Source organism: Harpia harpyja, chromosome 6 (genome assembly GCF_026419915.1).
Source record: "Harpia harpyja isolate bHarHar1 chromosome 6, bHarHar1 primary haplotype, whole genome shotgun sequence".
NCBI lineage: Eukaryota > Metazoa > Chordata > Aves > Accipitriformes > Accipitridae > Harpia > Harpia harpyja.
Window position 1 is genome coordinate 70,273,433 of NC_068945.1, and position 18,397 is coordinate 70,291,829.

General features: G+C 70.9%; 3 protein-coding genes across 4 annotated transcripts; 1 reads left to right on the forward strand and 2 right to left on the reverse strand.

The window, feature by feature from the left end:
- Positions 1–593: 593 nt before the first annotated feature.
- On the reverse strand, positions 594–7,362 carry CPT1B (carnitine palmitoyltransferase 1B). Its single transcript, XM_052790670.1, is given in 22 exon segments — positions 594–735; positions 1,130–1,222; positions 1,456–1,569; positions 1,853–2,014; positions 2,522–2,680; positions 2,758–2,859; positions 2,861–2,923; positions 3,171–3,287; positions 3,720–3,828; positions 3,912–4,109; positions 4,342–4,372; positions 4,375–4,474; positions 4,476–4,525; positions 4,662–4,746; positions 4,951–5,076; positions 5,150–5,227; positions 5,500–5,637; positions 5,727–5,828; positions 6,371–6,542; positions 6,998–7,137; positions 7,221–7,316; positions 7,318–7,362. Coding segments are annotated over 22 exon segments (2,370 nt in total). The 3' UTR covers positions 594–645.
- A 3,731-nt stretch (positions 7,363–11,093) lies between these two features.
- On the reverse strand, positions 11,094–15,411 carry CHKB (choline kinase beta). The gene is made up of 11 exons (XM_052790501.1): positions 15,231–15,411; positions 14,630–14,738; positions 14,305–14,418; positions 13,987–14,120; positions 13,678–13,782; positions 13,263–13,321; positions 12,970–13,057; positions 12,764–12,872; positions 12,528–12,634; positions 12,254–12,335; positions 11,094–12,082 (listed from the first exon to the last, which is right to left on the reverse strand). Exons 1-11 carry the CDS (start codon positions 15,368–15,370, stop codon positions 12,026–12,028), a joined length of 1,104 nt encoding a protein of 367 aa, XP_052646461.1. The 5' UTR covers positions 15,371–15,411; the 3' UTR covers positions 11,094–12,025.
- Positions 15,412–15,491: 80 nt separating this feature from the next.
- Positions 15,492–16,893, forward strand: LOC128143359 (translation initiation factor IF-2-like). 2 transcript variants are annotated; one of them, XM_052790502.1, is made up of 4 exons: positions 15,492–15,690; positions 16,061–16,162; positions 16,371–16,515; positions 16,590–16,893. In XM_052790502.1, the coding sequence occupies exons 1-4, from the start codon at positions 15,532–15,534 to the stop codon at positions 16,718–16,720; spliced, it is 537 nt and encodes a 178-aa protein (XP_052646462.1). In that variant the 5' UTR covers positions 15,492–15,531; the 3' UTR covers positions 16,721–16,893. The 2 variants fall into 2 exon arrangements, with proteins under 2 accessions (XP_052646462.1, XP_052646463.1); XM_052790503.1 differs by having other exon boundaries at positions 15,495–15,690; positions 16,390–16,515.
- The last annotated feature ends 1,504 nt before the right edge of the window (positions 16,894–18,397 follow it).

The following is an 18,397-nucleotide window of genomic DNA, read 5'->3' on the forward strand; positions in this document are numbered from 1 at the left end:
GGCTCCAAGCCCTGCGCCAGGCCTGCCTGGCCCCTCGCCTGCCACGCGGCTCTGGGCCGGCTGGCCCCCCCCGAGCTCTGCGAGGTCTATGGGTGCGGGCAGCCGGTGGGAGGACGGTGCCGGCCGCCTCCAACCATCGGGCACCGCGTGGGGCTCGGCGTCCCGCCGCGTGCCGGACACGGCCGAGGGGCTCTGCGCAGCACGCGTCCCTGCCGCCGTGCCCCCGCTGCACACTCCCCGTCACCGCTACGCAGGTGGCTGGTGGGCACGGCTCACCGCTCGCCGCCCCACGGTGCCTTTCATCCACTGCCCGAGGAGCCGCTGACGCACCCACCGCCCGTGCCCGCTGGCCGGTGCCCATCGGCTGCAGGGGGGGCTGCCGGGACCCCCGTGGGGACAACGGTGGGCGCAGGGAACCCCAGCGTGGGGTGCGCCTGCCCGACGCGGGGGACCCCAGCCCGATGGCGGGTGCGGAGCTGGGCAGGGGGGTCACACCAACAGCCTTTATTGGAAGCATGTACAGAGCAGCAACGCCCCTCGCTGTGCCCCCCACCCTCACCCAGTGATGGAGCTCGGAGCGGCCCCCGCCAGCCCCGGCTCTGTGTGTGTCCCCCCCCGGGCTGAGGCCTGAGCCCGCTCCCCCCCTCACTTCCTCGCCTTCTCGGCCGGTTTGTCGAAGAGCTCAGCAATGTCCAGCATGGCCTGACGGATGTTCCTCCCAAAGCGCTTCGAGTCCTGTGGGGCAGCACCCGTGATCCCAGTGACTCTCCGGCCCCCCCCGAGAGCGGGACACGGCCCCCCTGCCCCTGGGGCGACCCCTTGCGCCCTGGGACCCCCAGCAAGTCCTGCACGGGCAGCACCACGAGCCTCGAGCGGGGTGGGGGGGGGGGGTCCCACAGGAGGGTGCTGGGATGCAGCAGGGTGAGGGTCCCAAAGGAGAGGGGCTGGGATGCAGCAGGGTCAGGGGCTGCCCCAGACCCATGGGGACCCCACAGGAGACCCTACAGCGTGGATGGCAACAGCAGCACCAGGAGAGGCACTGCTGCCTGCCCTGCCTGGGGAGCCCCCAGCCCTGCACCCCCTGCTCAGGGAACCCCCCCCCCCAGCCCCTCCACCCCGGGGCTCTCACCGTCTCATTGCTGGAGAACTTGCTGGAGATGTGGAAGGTGATGAGGTTCTCACCGGCGATGATGTAGGAGACGCCGTAGCCGTCATCAGCCACCTGTGGCGGGGGGGATAAGCGGGGCCGTGGCACCCCTGGGGGCACCCACCTCGGCCGTGGGGCAGGGGGCACCCACTGTGGGGCACGCTCCTAGCCCTTGCACACCCCCCTGCCTTCCCCCTTGCACACCCACAGCCAGCCCCACTCCGTGCACACCCCCACCCTCCCGGCTCCCCCCCCCAGCCCTGCTGACCCCCCAGGGCCCCCCCCCCGCTCCCCCAGAGGATGCTCACGGGGCCGAAGCCGCCGCCGGTGGAGACGTGGTCAGGGTATTTGTTCAGGTCGAACATCTTCAGCTGCTGCTGCGGCGTCTGGCTGGTGGAGAGGCGCCAGGGCTCCGACAGCACCTGCCCGCACCGGGCGTCAGTGCCGCCGGCCGAGCGCCCCGCTGCGCCCCGCTGCGCCCCACTGCGCCCCGCTGCGCCCCGCTGCGCCCCCGCTGCGCCCTGGCGACACACCGGCGATGGCGGCTGGACGCACGCGCCCGGGCCAGATGCAGTGCCTGCAGCCCTCGCACACGCATGCGCTGGTGACGCATGTACGGGTGGCAGTTTTTCTCCCCCGCGTGCCCACGCGGGCGTCCCGCGTGCCATGCGCGTTGCCGTCACGGCGCGTGCCCCCGCGCCCCGCCCGGGCTCACCTGGGGCCAGGAAGGGGGACTGCACCCCCCAGGTAGCGGGACACCACGTAGAGGCAGAAGAGGTGCCGGTCGATGCCGGCCCCGGTCATGGCCAGGCGGTACATGTGCTGGTGCTTTTCGGCCGCCAGCTTGAAGAGCCGCTGGCGCTCCGCCTCGCTGCGGGGAGAGCTGGGCTCAGGGTCAGGGTCCTGTCACCCCAATCCGGCCACCCCGGGTGCTCCGCGTGGGACGAGTGCTCCCTGGTCCTGGCCAGGAGCGGCTGCGCGGCTCTGGGGGAGATGATCTCGAGGGATGGGAACCTCCCCAGGGAAAGGATGTCCCCAAGGGATGGGGACCTCCACAGGGACAGGGACCTCCTCCAGAGATGGGCACTTTCTCCAGGGACAGGGTCATTCCCCAGGAATAGGAACATCTGCCAGAGATGGGGAGCTCCCCAAGGGATGAGGACCTCCCCAAGGGATGAGGACCACTGTGAGGCATGGGGACCCCCTCTAGTGACAGGGACCTCTATGAGAGATGGGGACCTCCCCAAGGGACAGGACCAGCAGAGCGAGGGGAGGGTGCTGGCTGTGGAGGGGACAGCCCCAACCCGGCTGGGGACAGCAGGAGGAGCCGAAGGCTCGGAGAGGAGGTCTGGAGGGCTTGGGGGGGCTGCAGACCCGGACCCTTGCGCATTGCTCACGGTCTGCCGGGTGTCTGCCATTGCTGCGCACGAAGGCGGTGGACTCGGCGGTGCAGGACCTCACCGTCTCTGTCCGGCCCTCGCGGAAGAGCCGTGTCATGGAGGCCTCGTAGGTGAGGCAGAAGCAGCCCTTGTCCTGCGGAGAGGCCAGGTCAGACCAGGGAATGCTGTCCCCGACCCCGTCCCCATCCCGTCCCATCCGGAGCAGCTCACGCGGAAGTGGGCGAGCTGCAGAGAGATCTGGATGAAGGCGTCGGGGCTGGTCCGGCACTTCTTGATCAGCCCCTTCCCGAAGTCGGAGAACTGGAAGCAGGCAGAAGTCCACGTCGTCAGCCAGCGCCTTGGCCAGGCGGTACGAGCTCTCGATGGCGGCACAGCACTGCGGAGAGGCGCCGCCGTGGTGGATGGGGCGCACGGCACCGGACCCCGGACCCCCCCCCCCATCACCCGGGGCCGGGGAACGCCAACGGCTCAGCCCCAGCCCTGGGCACAAGCCAGGGGCACTGGTGCACCGGTGCCGTGGGGCACTGGGGTGGCTGGGGTGCAGAGAGCCCACCCCAATGCCGCGGAGTGCAGGGGGTCCCCGAGAACCTGCCTGCAGGGCCAGGGTGGGGGGTGAGACCCACCTCCTGGGGGATGTCCCACTGGAGACGCTGGGGGGGGGCAAGCAGGGTGTTGGGCTCCCCCAGGCAGTGCCCCCCCTCGGTGTAGCCCAGCTGGAATTTGTCTGTCGCCAGCATGAACTGGGGGGAGACGTGCCCTGAATGCGGGGCGCCAGCCCCCCGGTGTTACCCCATCCACCCCCCGGCTGCCCCCACTTGCCCCAGCGTGGCCCCATGCCCCCCCCCCCACCGCAGCCCCACTCACCCCAGGCTGCCCCAGGGCTCCCCCAGGGCAGCCCCCTCTGACCTTCCCCTGCCCCCAGGAGAGGGGTCCCCAGCCTGGGGGTGCCCAACTGGGGGTACCCAGCCTGGGGGTGCCAACCTTTGGGGGTTGCCTAAATGGGGGTCCCCAGCCCCGGGGAGCCCCATAGGGGGTGCCCAACTGGGGGGGGGTGCCCAATTGGGGGTGTACAATGGGGGTCCCTAGCCCCAGGGTGTGCAAGGAAGGTGCCCAACGGGGGTGCCCAGTCTGAGGTGCCCAGTCTGGGGGTGCTCCCCCCACCCCCCCGTTACCTCCCAGAGGTGCCCGATGATGGGCGCATCGGCCCAGGAGTGCTCGGCCGTTGGCCCCCAGCTTCCCATTCTTGTAGACCCACCAAGGGTGAAGGACTTGTCGAACCAGCTGCGGGGAGGGGGGGTGAGGGCAGGGTGGGTGCCGGGGGGTGGGGGGTGGCTGGGGTGGGGGGGGGGGCTGGGGGTGCCCACCGGTCATAGCACTGGCCGTGCAGCAGGGACTTGGCGTAGGCGTCCATGCAGCCCTCCCGGCCCGAGCTGTAGCCGTGCTCCTCCTCGTCCAGCGTCAGGAAGAAGGCTGCCCGCTCGATGGCGTCCAGCGACACCTTGTTCTTCCCGTGGCTGAAGAACCGGGCTCGAGCCTCGGCCCACGGCACCCTGCCGGCACCGCCAGCGTGAGGGCCGGGGGCTGGCGATGCCCAGATCCACCGCCGACCTGCCGAGCCCACTGCCCCGACCCACACCGCAGCCCCCACCCATGGGTGGCCCAAGGGTCCCCATCCCAGAGCATCCCCTCCATCCCCCTGCGCCTGCTCCCGCCGCCTCGGGCAGCGTGCACGGCATCCGTGGCGTGCCCAGAGCACGGGACCCCGCGGGGACGCCGGCACCTCTCGCCGGCGGTGAGAGCGCCGCCAGCCGCTCCTCGCCGGGCTGGGGGGCGAGGGGTCGTCCAGGATGCGCTGGAACTGCAGCTCCAGGTCCCGGGGCTGCAGCAGCTGCCCCCCGTAGTACAGCCAGACCTTGTAGAAGCGGCCCCTTGTGGTAGACGGCCAGGTGCTTGCTGTCCACCAGGTGCAGCAGCGTGTCTGGGGGGGGACGGACGGACACGGGTGTCACGGCCCCCCCCCCACGGCCCCGGGACCCCACCCGGGACAGACCCTGCGCAGGGGATGGGGGCTGAGCCCCGCTGGGGGATGGGGTGCCCCCCCCGTCCCCCCGTACCCGTCTCCTTGCCGGGGATGCGGGTGGTGTTGAACATCCGTTCCGACTGGTAGGAGCACATGGGCACGATGCCCAGCGCCATCACCTGTGCGGGGCAGCAGTGAGGGGGGGGGCCAGGGCACCCGTGCCCCCACCTCCGTCCCCTGCACCCCCCAACCCCGCCCCCCCCGATCCCCCCAGCCCCGCTGCAGCCCCGTGCCAGCCCCACGGCGACTTGCCCCAGGCCCTACCCCTGCCCCACAGCCTCCCCTGCCCCCCCCCGTTCTCCCCAAGCCCCCCGGGTGCTCACAGGGGGGATCTCCCCACGGTCCAGCTTGCGGCGGTACAGCAGGATGGCGTGTACCACGTTACCTGCCCGGGCAGCCTGGATGTGGCTGGGGTCACGTAGAGGAAATCCTGGGGACAAGGGACGGGGCTTGGTGACGACGCCGGGGGGCACCCGGTGGGAGTTTCGGTCATGCCGGCGGTCGCGCCCCCCAGCTCCTTACCATGGCATAGTAGTTGCTGTTGACCATGAGCGGGCTGCGGCCGCGCAGGTAGATGTACTGCTCCCACCAGTCGCTCACCTGCAGGGATGAGGATGGGGACAGGGACAAGGATGGGGTGCAGGACCCCCTGCCCCTAATGACCCAGCTGGGGCACCCAGGAGGGCCCAAGTCCCCCCTTCCCATGATCATGAGGGGACAGCAGGACCGTGGGCGTGGGTTGGGGTCACCATCCCTGATGCTGGGGGGGACACCACCGCTGCATCCCCCCCCCAGTGGCCATACAGCCGTCAGGGGGGGATGTGGCAGTAACGTGTCCCCCCCCCAGCACCAGAGAAGCCCAGGGTACTCACATAGTTGGTTGTCCACCAGGACTTAAGGATCAGGTACTTCTGCAGCCGTGGAGCTGTCTTCTCCTTGAACTCCTTGGCCAAAGCCTCCATCTTGCTGTACTTGTCGTCATCCATGAGCGGGCGCACCGACTCCAGGTACTGTGGGGAGCGGGCTCAGTGTGACCCCCCCATCTCCCTCCCACCGCGGATGGACACCCCCCGGCCCCTGTCCCATCCCAGCCCCTTACCCGGGTGATGGTGGCCTCCACGGGAGGCACAGGGAGCTTGGGCAGAGAGGTCTGGAAGCTGTAGAGCAGGGGCTTGCGGATAGACAGCACCTTCATCAGCGCCTGCCGGGCACGCGGAGAGGATGGAGGGGATGGGGCAGAGCTGCAGGACCGCGGCGTGGCCATGCATCACCCGCGCACCAGGTCCTGTTGCCAGCACCGTCAGTCTTGCATGTGCCTGCTGCACCACAGCCAGGTCCCAACCCTGCACCGCAGCCGGGTCCCAGCCCTGCTCGTTGTACCTGACACCCCGGTCTAGGCAGCTGCTCCTGCCTGTGCCCACCTGGGGCAAAGCAACTCAGGGCAGCTCCTGCCCTCGCTGCCCGGCTCTGCTGGGCCACGGCACCCACCGTCCACGTGTCGTGGAGCGGGGTCAGCTCGTCCCCACCATCAGCAGCTTCGCAGCCCCCTGGCACCCGCTGCCGCACGTGCACACACACATGTGCACACACACATGCACGCATGCACAAGCAGACACTCTGCACCCCGTGCTGCAGCATCCTCCTGCACCCACGCTGGCAGCACCCGACTCGGCACCACTTGCCGTGCCGGTGCCAGTGCCGGTGCCAGAGCTGGTGCTGGTGCTGGCTGCGGGCGCTGCTCACCACCCAGATCCTGGTGCTGCGGCTCATCTTGCCGTGGGGCTCAAACATCCAGCCGTGGTAGGAGAGGAGCAGCTTCAGCGCCTGCCGGAAGAGCAGGACGGCAGAGAGCCAGACGCCGGTGGAGAAGAGCACGGTGCTCACCATTGTCCGGCTCTCGTAGGTCAGGAGGCGGCTGTGGGAGCAGACGGGGTGAGGGGGGGGATGTGACGGGCTGGGGGGACATGAAGGGTGTGACCCCCCTGGGGGACGTCCCCATGCAGGGCCATGTCCGTGGCGCTGGGGGACATGTAGTGGGACCCCCCTGGCGGAGGTCTCCAAGTGGGGGCTGTGCCAGTGGGATAGGGATGTGTGGGGTGGGACCCCCCCGGGGGATTGCTGCAGGCCCCCGTGGTCATGCTGGGGGGTTGGGGGACATGCGGGGTGGGTGCCCCTGGAGACATGGCAGGTGGGGCCGTCCCCATGGAGTTGGGGGGATGCGTGGGTGGGTCCCCACCAAGGGGCATGGCAGGTGGGACCCTGCCCATGGCTTGGGACATGGGAGGTGGTCTCCCCGGGGGATGTGGCTGGTGGGGCCGTGCCCATGGGTTGGGGGGGGGTGGTCCCCCGGGCCAAGCCGCTCACGCTCACCTCTTGGGCAGGCAGTGGCGGATGCGGGCGATCATCCCCAGGGAGGGGTCGACCTGGCAGTAGAAGGAGCCGGCGGTGGCCACCATGACCACCATCCAACTGGAGGGGGAGGCGGGGTAGACGCCGGTCAGGAAGCTGTTCTGTGGGCACAGGGGGGTCAGGGCGGCGGGGGCCGTGGGGACGGGGAGGGTCCGACCGTCCGGCTGTCCCCAGCCAGGCCCACCTTGGCGCGGACCAAGCGCTTCTTCCAGGAGGAGATGCCGGCGAGGTAGAGCTGCTTGATGGCCTCGCGGCCGAGGTGGAAGTCCAAGCCCTCGGGGGGTGACAGTGAACTGGAAGGCCACGGCCTGGTGAGCTTCCGCCATCCTGGGGGGTCTGCCGGCACCTGCGGGGGGGGGGGGGGGGGGCACAGGGGTGCTGAGCACGGGGACGGTCACCCCTGGGACGTGCTGCCCGGGATGGAGGGGGGGACCCCTGCCCGGCCTCAGCACCACAGCTTGGGGAGCAAAGCCACAGGGGGGGTGGTGGGGTGGTGGGTGCCCCTGCCCAAGCCGGAGGGGGGGTCTGCCACGTCGCTGCCCTGGCCAGTGCGGTGCACGGGCACCAGAGCGGCCTCGGAGGCAGCGTCCGGCGGCGGTGCTAGGATGGCCGCATCCTGTAGGATCCTGCCAGCCCGGTGCGCGTGCTGCGTCCCTGTCACGCGGCGCTGGCCGGGCGCCCACTGAGGGAAGGGTCAGTGACGCCGCCGGCCCCAGCACCGTCCCCAGCGCTCGGGGAGAGGGGACGGCGGCGCGGACACACCCCCGCTCGCGGGCAGCTGCCTGACCCCTGCCCACGGCAAAACCTTCGGAGGACGAGGCAGCACCTGCCCCTGCGCCGGCACGCGGCACACGCCGTCCCCACGCAGGCAGCCGCGGCTGCACCAAGAACGCCGCCGGCCGAGGCACCAGCAGGAGCTGTGGGGCGAGGGGGGGACCCAGCTGCGGGCACAGACGGGCTCCCGCCGGGGTCCCCGGGGACTCTCTGGTGTCGGTAGCCGGTGCCGGCCCGGGGCTCGGCCCGAGGGCTGCTGGGCCCGTGGGTGCTGCTGGAGCGCAGGCCTCGGAGCGGGGGGAGCCGCCGGTGCGGGTGTGCGGGGGGTGCCCTTTCACACGGGTGTCCTTGGGCTGAAGGCAAACAGCAGCAGCTTGGCAAGAGCCAAGTCACACCGCTGCCGCTGCCCCACACGGCTACACCATGCTGCACGGAACCGCACCGCACCGCACAGCTACACCGCACCGCGCTGGTGTGCGTTACGCTGCACTGAATTGCATTGCTTGGCACTGTGCTGCACCACACCACGTTACACTGCACCGCACGGCACGGCACTGCATTAAACCGCATCACCCTGTGCTAGTGCGTTGCAGTGCCCCACTGCAGGCAATCACCCTGCACTGCACGGCACTGCATGGCACAGCACAGCATGGCTGCGGGCTGCCCTGCACTGCTCCCCGTTGCTTGCAATCACCCTGCACTGCATGGCCCAGCACTGCATGGCGCGGCACAGCACAGCAGGGCGCGGCACTACATGGAATAATACACAGCACTGCATGGCACGGCACTGCACAGTATGGCACAGCACGGCACAGCATGGCACAGCGCACCAGGGCATGGCACTGCATAGAATCATGCACGGCATGGCACAGCACAGCACAGTGGGCCAGGGCATGGCGCTGCATAGAATCATGCACAGCATGGCACTGCACGGCATGGCACAGCACAGCAGGATGTGGCACTGCATAGAACCGTGCATGGCACTGCATGGCACGGCACTACATGGTATGGCACAGCACTTCACAGCGCACCAGGGCATGGCACTGCATAGAATCATGCACAGCATGGCACGGCACGGCACAGCGCACCAGGACGTGGCGCCGCGTGGAATCACGCGCAGCACAGCACGCCACGACACACCAGGACGTGGCACGGCACGGCACAGAATCACGCACGGCACGGCACAGCGTGGCACAGCACGGCCTGGCACTGTGCTGCCTGGCACGGCAGCAGTCCTCCTCCCGGGGACCCCGCGGGGCCCACGCCCGCGGGTGGGACGAGGCCCCCCGTGGGGCCAGGCCCCCCCCCCCCGCCCCGCAGCCAGCTCCGCAAGGTCACCGGGGCGCCGGGGGCCGGGCCGGGCCCGCCGGGGCGCGGAGCCCCCCGCAGCCCCCCGCAGCCCCCCGCAGGGGCGGCCCCGCCAGCACCCGCCGCCCGGCCCGCGGAGCCCCCCCCGCGGCCTCGGGCCCCGCTCCCGGCGCTGCGCGGCGGGGCCGGGGGGGGGGTGTCGGGGGCCGGGGGGGGGGGGCGGCACAGGCGGGACCCGCAGCAGCGCGGGGAGCCGTGGGGCCGGGGCTGTGTGGGTCTGGAGGACGCTCCCCCACGGACACGGGTGGGGCCCGGCGGCGGGCGGGGCGGGGTCCCCCGGCTCCGGGGGGGGGGGTGCCGGCCCCGTGCGGCTCCCGCCCCCGCGGGGCTTCCCCCCCCCCCCCCCCAGCACCCCACGCGTGGGTCCTCCCGCCCGGGTGCCCGGTACCTTCTCGGGGGGCGCGGACGGCGGGCGGCAGCCCCGGGGACGGCGGCAGCGGCTCCCTGCGCCCGCTGCGCCCCGGCACCGGTAACCGGACACCGGCGGCGGGCGGGACCCGCTCCACGGCCCGAAATGGCAGCGGCGGCCGCCGCTCCTCCCCCGCACCGCCCGCGGCCCCGCTCCTCCTCCGGGCAGGGACCGGCGTCACCGGGCAGGGACCCGCACCCCGGGCCGGTCCCCCACCCCGGCTCCGTGGGCAACGTGGCCGTGGGGCTGTCCCGGGGGGGGGGGGGGGCGTCCGTAGACGGGGCAGGGCCATAACGGGGCCACGGGGCCGGATCCCGCCACGCCACGGTAGCGGAGCAGAGTGGGCCGAGGAGGACACCCCCCCCCCCCCCCCCCCGGACCCCGTCCCGAAGGGCGATGGCGGGGGCACACGCGTGTGTCTGCGTGTCCGGTGCCCACCCTGGCTGGGGCTCAGCCCCTGTGCAGCCCCGGGGTGAGACCCCCGGCCTCTGCCCCCCACCCTGCTCCGGGAGAGGGGCCCGGGCGGCCGGCGGGGAAGGAGCCCCCCGGCCCACAGAGCTGCCTGCTGGCCACGGGGCTATCAATAGCCGGTATGTGGGTGAAAGGGGAGCGGGACAAGCCCCATGCAGCCCCCCCACACTCAGCTCCGCACATGCCGGTGGGCAGCTCGGTGGGTAGGGGAAAGTGGCCGCAGGCAGGTGGCCACGGAGAAGGCAAAGCCACGAGCCCCCCCCGCTCCCCGGAGCTGCCGACGGGGAAGGTGTGATTGAGGTGCTGCACCGTGCCGAAGCTCCGCTCGTCGGTGTGGACGGGCAGAGCCATGCCCGCTGCCAGGCCCAGCCAGGAGCAGGCTGAGACCCCCCCCCGGCAGTGGCACCCACGGGTTGGGTCAGGGCTAGTGTCCAAAGCCCCGGGGCTGGCGAGGGGCCGGGGCTGCACCGGGGGTGTGGGGCGAAGGTCTGGGGTGAGCCCGGCTCCCCCCTGCTCCCGTGCTGCCTGCGACCCCCCCACGGGGCTGGGCAGCCATGGGCACCCAAGAGCCAGGGCCGAGCACATATGGCCAGCCCTGGTGAGCCCCGGTCGGCTCACGGCCCCGTGGCTCTGCCGACAGCACCATGTGTTGGGGAAGGTCCTGGGGTGACCTGGAGCAGGGGGTGGATGTGAGCCACTCACCACCCTGGCTCTGGGGGAAGCCCATGCTTGCCTGCTCCCCCCCCCCCCCCGAACACCCACAGAGCATCGCTCCTCCCCGGTGGGGCTGCGGGTGGGCCAGGACAGCACCCGACATCACCCAGAAACCCACCTCGAAGAACCAAAGGCCCTGGAGCGGTGTAGGCGGGAGGAGACGGGGCAGCATCTGGGGAGAGGGTCAGCACATGCTGCTGTGGGGCAGCCCCCCCCCACCCGCCACGACAGCCCAGCACAGCCTGGGACGGCAGGGGCTGCGGCAAGCCCTGGGCAAGCGGGGAGGAGATGGCGGCCGCGGGGCCAAGGAGAGCAAGCAGGCACCGTGCACCACCGCAGCGTTTATTGGTCTGAGGAGAGTTTACATTCTGCTGTCGGGAGGGGAGGGAAGGAAAGGAGCAGCCCCCGGCCCCGGCTGAGCAGCCAAGAGCCGCAGGGAAGCCAGGCCGGGGCACAGGGGCTGGCGGAGCAGCTCGCAGGTCCTGCCCTGGCCCGAGAGGTCTGGGGAGGGGTCTGGGGGGGGGAATGAGATACAAGGGTAGGTCCCCCACACCCCTCTGCCCCCAGCAGCACCCTTGGACCTCCCGGCAACCCTGCCTGGACCCCTCTCAGCAGGCAGGACCACAGCTCCAGGCAGGACCGTGCAAGGGGCAGGCAGGACAGCCGAGCCACCCACCGTCCCCCGCCCTGGTCCAGGCTGCACCAGCCCCCACCCCGCTGCCAGCCGGGGCAGGGGGATCCCACCAGCCGGGACCCGCAGCTCAAGCCCTGCTCAGTGCCAGCAGCGCAGAGGCAAGGGACGTGCCACCACAGAGGGGCTGTGCCAGAGGCAGCGAGGGGGCAGCCACAGGCAGCACCGCAGGGGCAGGCGGGGACGGGGCAACTGCCCCCCCCCCCCCGCCAGCAGCCATTTCTACAGGAACGGTAGCAAAGACATGGCCCCACGGCCGACGTGCCACCTCTCCAAGCAGCACGTCCCCTTTTCCAGGGGGCACGCGCCCGGGCAGACCCACCTCTCTCCCCGCTCTGCTGCATAGCCCTGAGGAGCAGGGTGGGCACCAGCCCCCCAAACCGTTACAGCACCCATCCAGGCAGCCCAGGCCGGGGGGCAGCCCCCCTCACAGCACGGGGGGTGGCCCACCGGGGAGGGGACACCACGTCCCTGGCCTGCCCCGTGGCACGGGCGCTGCCGGGGTGGGCAGGGGGAGGCTGTGGAGTCGAGGTGGGCGCAGGCAGGGCTGGGGCGGCCGCTCTCAGGAGCACTGCGCCTTGTGCTGGAAGTAGGCCTCGAAGCGGCTCTGTGCATAGTCCTGGGGGGGGGAAGAGGAGTCAGAGACGGCCTGTGCCCCCTGACAGCCCCGGCCCCCCGCCCCGACACCCTGTGTCAGAGGAGGGGTGATGTGCAAGGGATCCCCAGGGCAAGCCCTGCGCAAGGCAGGGCCCCATCCACGGCCCTGCCAGCACCCAGGGGCAGCACTCACCAGGTACCCGAACTCGATGGTGGAGATCTTCGCCTGCACAATGGACCACAGGCCCCAGAAGAAGTGGGAGGCCAAAGTGAACCTGATGGGGAGCAGCTGTCAGCCCCGCCAGGCCCCCTCGTCCCTGCCCCACACCAATGGCGAGCAGGAGGGAGGGGGACGAGGACTGTTTTGGGGGTGCTGCCCTCTCTGTCCAGCGGAGGACCCGGGGACATGTCCCCAGGACGGCCCCCGTGGCCACAGAGACTCCCCTCCACACTGGCGTGCCCCTCACCGATTGATCTCCGTGAGCATCTCCTCCTCGATGCGGGCCTGCTCCTCGTGCGTGGTGTCCCCGCGTCGCCCCGAGTCCTCCGAGAGGTAATGCCGGATGAAATGCAGCTGGAAGAGGGACAGAGCAGGCTGGAAGCTGCTGCCGGCACTGCCCTGGCACCGCCAGGTCTGGCGCACCCCCGGTCCGGCACACCCCCCCCCAGGAGCACCCGCTGCCGAGGGACAGGGCAGCTCTACCTGCTGCTGCCGGCTGGGGTAGTTCTCCGGGGAAGCCTTGAAGAAGGGCCAGGAATCGTGGGTGTAGTTGTAAACCCATTCACAGAAGTGGTTGCCGATGTCGAAGCCCCTGGAGAAATGGGAGGGTAAGCAGAGGTCTCTCGCAAGCAGGAGACCAGAGCCCAGCGTGGGGCTCGGTCCAGCTCCCCCCCAGCCCCCAGCCCCACCGGTAGTTGTAGCTGCTGTACTCGAAGTCGATGAGCATGAGCTTGTCGGAGGAGGAAGCCTCGTGTCCAGCCAGCAGCAGGATGTTCCCTGCGCAGAGACAGGGCTGGCTCAGGGGGGGAAAGGGGGAGACCCACCACCTCTGCCAGAGCCGGGGGGGCAGCTGCAGGCAGGGGCAGGAGGCCGAGTCGGTACCCAGGGGTGGGCAGGCTCCGGCTGGGCAGGCCAGGGAGAGAGACCAGCTGCAGGACCAGGCCTTCGCGAGGGGAAGCAGCTGCCCGTCCGCTGCACTCACCCTCCTGGACGTCGTTGTGGCAGAAGACCACTGGCGAGGGGGTGGACTCCAGCAGCTCCCTGCAGTTCAGGGGAGAGATGCCTCAGCAGGGGCAGGACCTGCTGACCCTCGCCCGCCAGCCACAGGGACCACCGCTGCCACCGCAACGCGGGCAGACAGAGCTACGGACACAGCTGGGATCCAGAGCGCGAGGAACCTGGCAGGAACCCTGCCCCGGGGATGCAGGGAGCCCTCCGAGAGCCGTCCCCCAGGGCCTGCACAGGGCCCTTGAGTGGAGGGCACCCTCCGAGGACATGGGACAGAAGAGACCAGTTTCTGGAGAAGCCAAGTCACCCCAGACTCCCCGTGAGGAGGCTGGCAAGGAAACAGGGTCAGCCCCCATGCTGTGCCGTGCCAGCGGGCAGGTCAGCTTCACCTGAGGCTCTTCATCTCTTCCTGCAGGTTATAGGTCTTGAGGTGGTTGAACTTCTTCAGCTGCTCTTCCTTGGGGAAGGTGAGCTCCGAAATCTGCTTCAGATACCTGGAGCGCAGGAGACAGCACTGCAGTGGGATGGACGCCCCAAAATCCGCTCTCTCCTCAGCCTGGCACAGAGCCAGGGCCGCTGAGGAGCTGTTCGGCACCCTCTTCCCACGGGAAACCTCCCCGTGTCCCAGACCCCATGGGATTTCAGGGGCTGAGGTGACCTGGGAGGCCGCGCCTGTGCAGGACCGCAGCTGCCCTCACCACTCCATGGTCCCAAACAGCCACTTGGGCTCCTTGTTGAAGGGCATCACCATGCCATGGAACCGGGACATCTTCACCGCGATCTCCTTGGAGATGTCGGGGTCCTGCAGGTCCTCGGTCCGTAGCCGCCGGCTCTGGGGGGACACAGCAGCGATGTGAGCGGCCTGCCCGCCCTGGGGGAGCCGGCTCTGCCCTCAGCGGCATGAGAAGCCCCGTGGGGCATCTCTTCCCACGGCGGCTGGCCGGAGCGAGGAGCCCCCGCTATGCAGGCTCCAGCAGGATGGGATGGTGGTGGTGGGGGGGGAGTCTATCCTGTACCGGAATGTACTGCTCCAGCCGCCCCTGGGGAAAGACCCCATAGAGCCGTGGCCCCAGCGCCCGCTCGGCCAGGATGGCGAACATCACGCTCTCCAGCACCAGCGAGTCCACACCCTGCGGACACAGGCGGTGAGTCCCCGCGGCCCCCACCCCGGCAGCCCCGCAGAGACGGGGGGCAGCTGCCAGGCCCAGGCTGGGAGGAAGATGCTGGCAGAGCCCTGAGCCCCGCAGTTGTCCAGGGGCTGCCGCTCAGGGTGGGGGGGGTGGCTGCCGGTCGCGGGGGGGGTTACTGCCGGTCTGGGGGTCCGGTGCTGCCGGCACTCACCTGCAGGATGGCCCCATAGACGCGCAGCAGCACCTGCCGGGGCTCGTCCCCCACGCTGAGGATGTGCTCCGGCAGCGCGCACTTGAACAGCAGGTTGCTGAGCCCCCCGCTGCGGGCACAGGCTAGTCAGGGGGCTGCGGGGGTGCCACTGGGTGGGGGGTGGGGGGGCTTGGGCATGCTGTGGGGGCAAGTGGGGCACCCAGGGTGGGGACACAACTGGGAGAAGGCTAAGGGGCACCTGGGGGGGGGGGGGCCGGGGGTAGGACTGGGACACCGGAGTGGGGGGGAGACAACTGGGGCACCTGGCAGGAGACAGGACCACCGGTCGGGGGGCGGGCAACTGGGGGACACTGGTGTGTGTGTGCGGGGGGGTTACCGGTCGGGGGGGGTAACAGGAGCGCCGGGAGGGGACACGATTTGGGGAGAGGCTAGGGCATCCCACGGGGGAACCGGGCCACCGGAGGGCAAAAGGAGCACCGGTTTAGCGCGAGGGAGGACGACGGGCTGGGCGACCATGGTGGCGGAGAAGCGAGCTTAAGGCGAGGCCCCCGGAAAACCGGCCGGGCCTCTCCCGGTTGCGTCCCCCGGTTCCGCCTCGTACCTGACGGGCCCGATGCCGAATTCCTCGGGCCCGATGAGCTTCCAAGAACCGGCGAGGAACTCCCGGCACCAAGCATAAGCCTGCAGGCGGGTGGCGGCGGGCACGGCCCCGGGCCCGCTCCCCTGCCCCGCCGCCGCCATGGCCGCGCCCCGCCCCGCCCCGCTGGGCCGCGACGGGCGGCTGCCGCCGCCCGTCGCGGCCCAGCGGGGCGGGGCGGGGCGTACCCCCGCCCAATAGGAAAGCGCGCCCGGCGACGGCGTGGGCGGGAGGGAAGGGAAGCGGCGGCCAATGGGCGCGGGGGATGCCGCGGAACGTGGAGGTGAAGGCGCGTCTGCGGGCGCTGGAGGCGGCGCGGGCCGCGGCAGAGCGGCTCGGAGGACCGGGCCGGGCCCGAGGGACGTTGCAGGCCGACACCTTCTTCCGCGTCCCGCGGGGCCGCCTCAAGCTCCGCCGCGGGCCGGTGAGGGCGGGGGTCGGGTGGAGGGAGGAGGAGGAGGAGGAGGAGGAGGAGGAGGAGGAGGGGGGTTGCCGGGTAGCAGGGGAGGGGCGGCCTGCCTGACCCCGCCCCTGCCTGCCTGACCCCGCCCCTGCCTGCTTGACCCCGCCCCTGCCTGCTTGACCCCGCCCCTGCCTGCTTGACCCCGCCCCTGCCTGAATGACCCCGCCCCGTCTGAATGACCCCGCCCCTGCCTGAATGACCCCGCCCCGTCTGAATGACCCCGCCCCTGCCTCCCCTGCCTGTATGACCCTGCTTGACCCTGCCCCTGCGTGAATGACCCTGCCTCTGCCTGCCCCCGCCTGAATGACCATGACCCGCCACTGCTTCCCAGGATGGGCGAGGGGAGCTGATCTTCTACGAGCGCCCCGATGCCACCGGCCCCAAGCTCTCCCGCTTCACCATCACCCCCACGGACGACCCTGACGGCCTGGAGGTGAGCACTGAGGGTGTCCGGCCCCCCCCCCATTCCAGGACAGTGCACCCAGGGGTGCTGGCTGCTCCCTGCCAGGGGGCTGCGTGAGACACCCGGCACCGGTGGCCCGGCTGGGGCCTCGCTGGGGGCTCGCGCCCTCGGCTTTGCCACCCGGCACGACCTGGCTCTGCGGCTGCCCCTTCCCAGGGTGGCTGGCAGCCACAGGCAGCTCCTCTCCCGGTATGCAGGCAGTGCTGGCGCAGGCGCTGGGCGTGCTGGGCGTGGTGAGGAAGGAGCGTCTCCTCTACCTCGTGGGACAGACCCGGGTGCACCTGGACAGCGTGGAGGGGCTGGGGGACTTCCTGGAGCTGGAGGTGAGTGGAACACAGCTGGAGGAACGTGTGCCGGCCCCGGTGCACGCTGGGGCTCACCCTCCCCGTGCCCACAGGTGGTGCTGACCGAGGAGCAGACCGTGGAGGACGGCGAGCACGTGGCCCGCCAGCTGATGAAGGAGCTGGGGATCAGGGAGGAGGACCTGATCTCCGGTGCCTACCTGGACCTTCTCCTGGCCAAGGGTGAGTCGGGCTTGTGAGGGTTCGCTGGTGTCCCCACACCAGGGGCAGAGCCCCCTTACTGTCACCCCTCACCCGGGCTGTGACAGCACATCTGAGAGCAGCGGGGACAGGGCCAGCCCACCCCGTGGACGGCTGCTGCCCCATGCCCTTCGCTGCACAATAAACGCTGGAGATGGATGGTGTCTGTGCCTGGGACTGGCCGCTCCGGTGGGTGCTGGGGCCTTGGTGCCGAGGTCAGGACACCCACAGTCGCCCCTTGCTGCCCACCCTGTGCCGGTGGAGGGGCCGGGCCGCAGCGGGGAGATGGGTGCCAGCCCTGGGACGGCTCCAAACTCCTCCGGTGGGGCACAGGGCCCTGGGAAAGGGGCGCAGGAGGGGCTGACTTGGCTTCGAGGGGGGAAGAGGGCTGCGATGGGCAGCAGCGCTCAGCTCTGGGCCGGGATTACCTCCTCTTGCCACGCTCGGCACCAGCCGTGGGCTGTGCGAGGTGTGGAGCCCAGCGGTGCCACGGGCAGAAGGGGGGGCTCAGGGCTGCTGCGGCAGCAGATGGGTCAGTGCGGGGGGGACTGGGGGGCTGGAGGCATCTGTGCTGCTGTGCCATCTGCCTGCTGCCAGCCAGCCGGCAGGCAGGTCCCCTAAGCTGCTGTTGTGGCTGCCTGATCCTGCCCGAGGAGGGAAGCCGGGCAGGGCTGGGGGGCCTGTGGGGCGGCATGGCTGGGCAGGGGAGGCAGGGGCTGGGGCCTGGGCAGGGGCAGGGCTCACCCGTGGGGCCAGTGTGGGTCTGGGGCCAGAGGGCCAAGAGGCAGGGGCTGTCGGGGCAGGGGCTGCTGCCCGTGCTGCTTCTCTGCCCTCCCTGAGGCCGGGAGCCTGGCAGAGACCTGCGCACCCAGCGCAGCCGCTGCAGCCCCTGCCTGTGGTGCTGGACCCCCACGCCAAGGGAGGCCAGGAGAGACGAGGCCCACGGGTGGCCGTGGGCAGGAGCGGGCAGCAAGGCTGCACCAGGTGACTGGCAGAAGGGGATCGGCCATGGCCCCTGCTCTGCCCAGGAGTGTCTGTGCTCTTGTCCCCAACCTGTCCCGCTGCTGAGCCCCTCGTTTGCTGGTTGCGTTTGCCAAGGGAGCGAGTGAGCTTTGTGGGGGAGGGCATCCCCCCTGACAGCCTCCTCCCCAGGAGCCCACATCTCGGGGTGCTGGAAGGGCCAGGCCATGCCGTGGGCTCAGCCCTTCTGCAGCCGCTGCGCCCAGGGCCCTTCGCAGCCCACGCTGCTATCTCCAGCCGCAGCCCATGCACAGCTCCTCAAGGTAACAGCCCCGTCCCGGGAGAGCATCTCCCCCAGGGAAGCTGCAGGCAGGGAGTGGGGTCGCTGGGGGCTCACTTCAGCCATTCTCGGGGTGCAGCCCCACCATCTCATGCTCCCTGAGCCCCGGGTGTCCGTCTGCACCGCGGAAGGTGGGTGGGATGGGAGTCGGTGCAGACGTTGGCTGTCAGTGGCGGAAGGATAGGTGGTGGCTGCCCAGTGTCCTGCTGCTGCCCTGGTGTTGTCCCACAAGGACGGGCAGTGCCTTTCAGGCAGCTGCTGCCTGCACCTGGGAATGGATCCAAAAAACCCTCTCGGGTTCAGCCAGCCGCCCCCACCGTTTCCTGAGCGGGTCTGCTCTGCCTGCGAGATGGGGAGATCCCT

Bases quoted from the DNA above. Each gene is read 5' to 3' on its own strand.
- CHKB (XM_052790501.1), bottom strand. From the start codon at position 15,370: ATGGCGGCGGCGGGGCAGGGGAGCGGGCCCGGGGCCGTGCCCGCCGCC. The intron at 13,058-13,262 runs GTGAGTGCAGCG...GTCTCTGCGCAG, and splicing joins CCACAACGACGTCCAGGAGG to GGAACATCCTGCTGCTGGCT. The intron at 12,873-12,969 runs GTGGGGCTGGGG...CCATTTCTCCAG, and splicing joins TACAGCAGCTACAACTACCG to GGGCTTCGACATCGGCAACC.
- LOC128143359 (XM_052790502.1), top strand. From the start codon at position 15,532: ATGCCGCGGAACGTGGAGGTGAAGGCGCGTCTGCGGGCGCTGGAGGCG. The intron at 15,691-16,060 runs GTGAGGGCGGGG...ACTGCTTCCCAG, and splicing joins TCAAGCTCCGCCGCGGGCCG to GATGGGCGAGGGGAGCTGAT. The intron at 16,163-16,370 runs GTGAGCACTGAG...AGCCACAGGCAG, and splicing joins ACGACCCTGACGGCCTGGAG to CTCCTCTCCCGGTATGCAGG.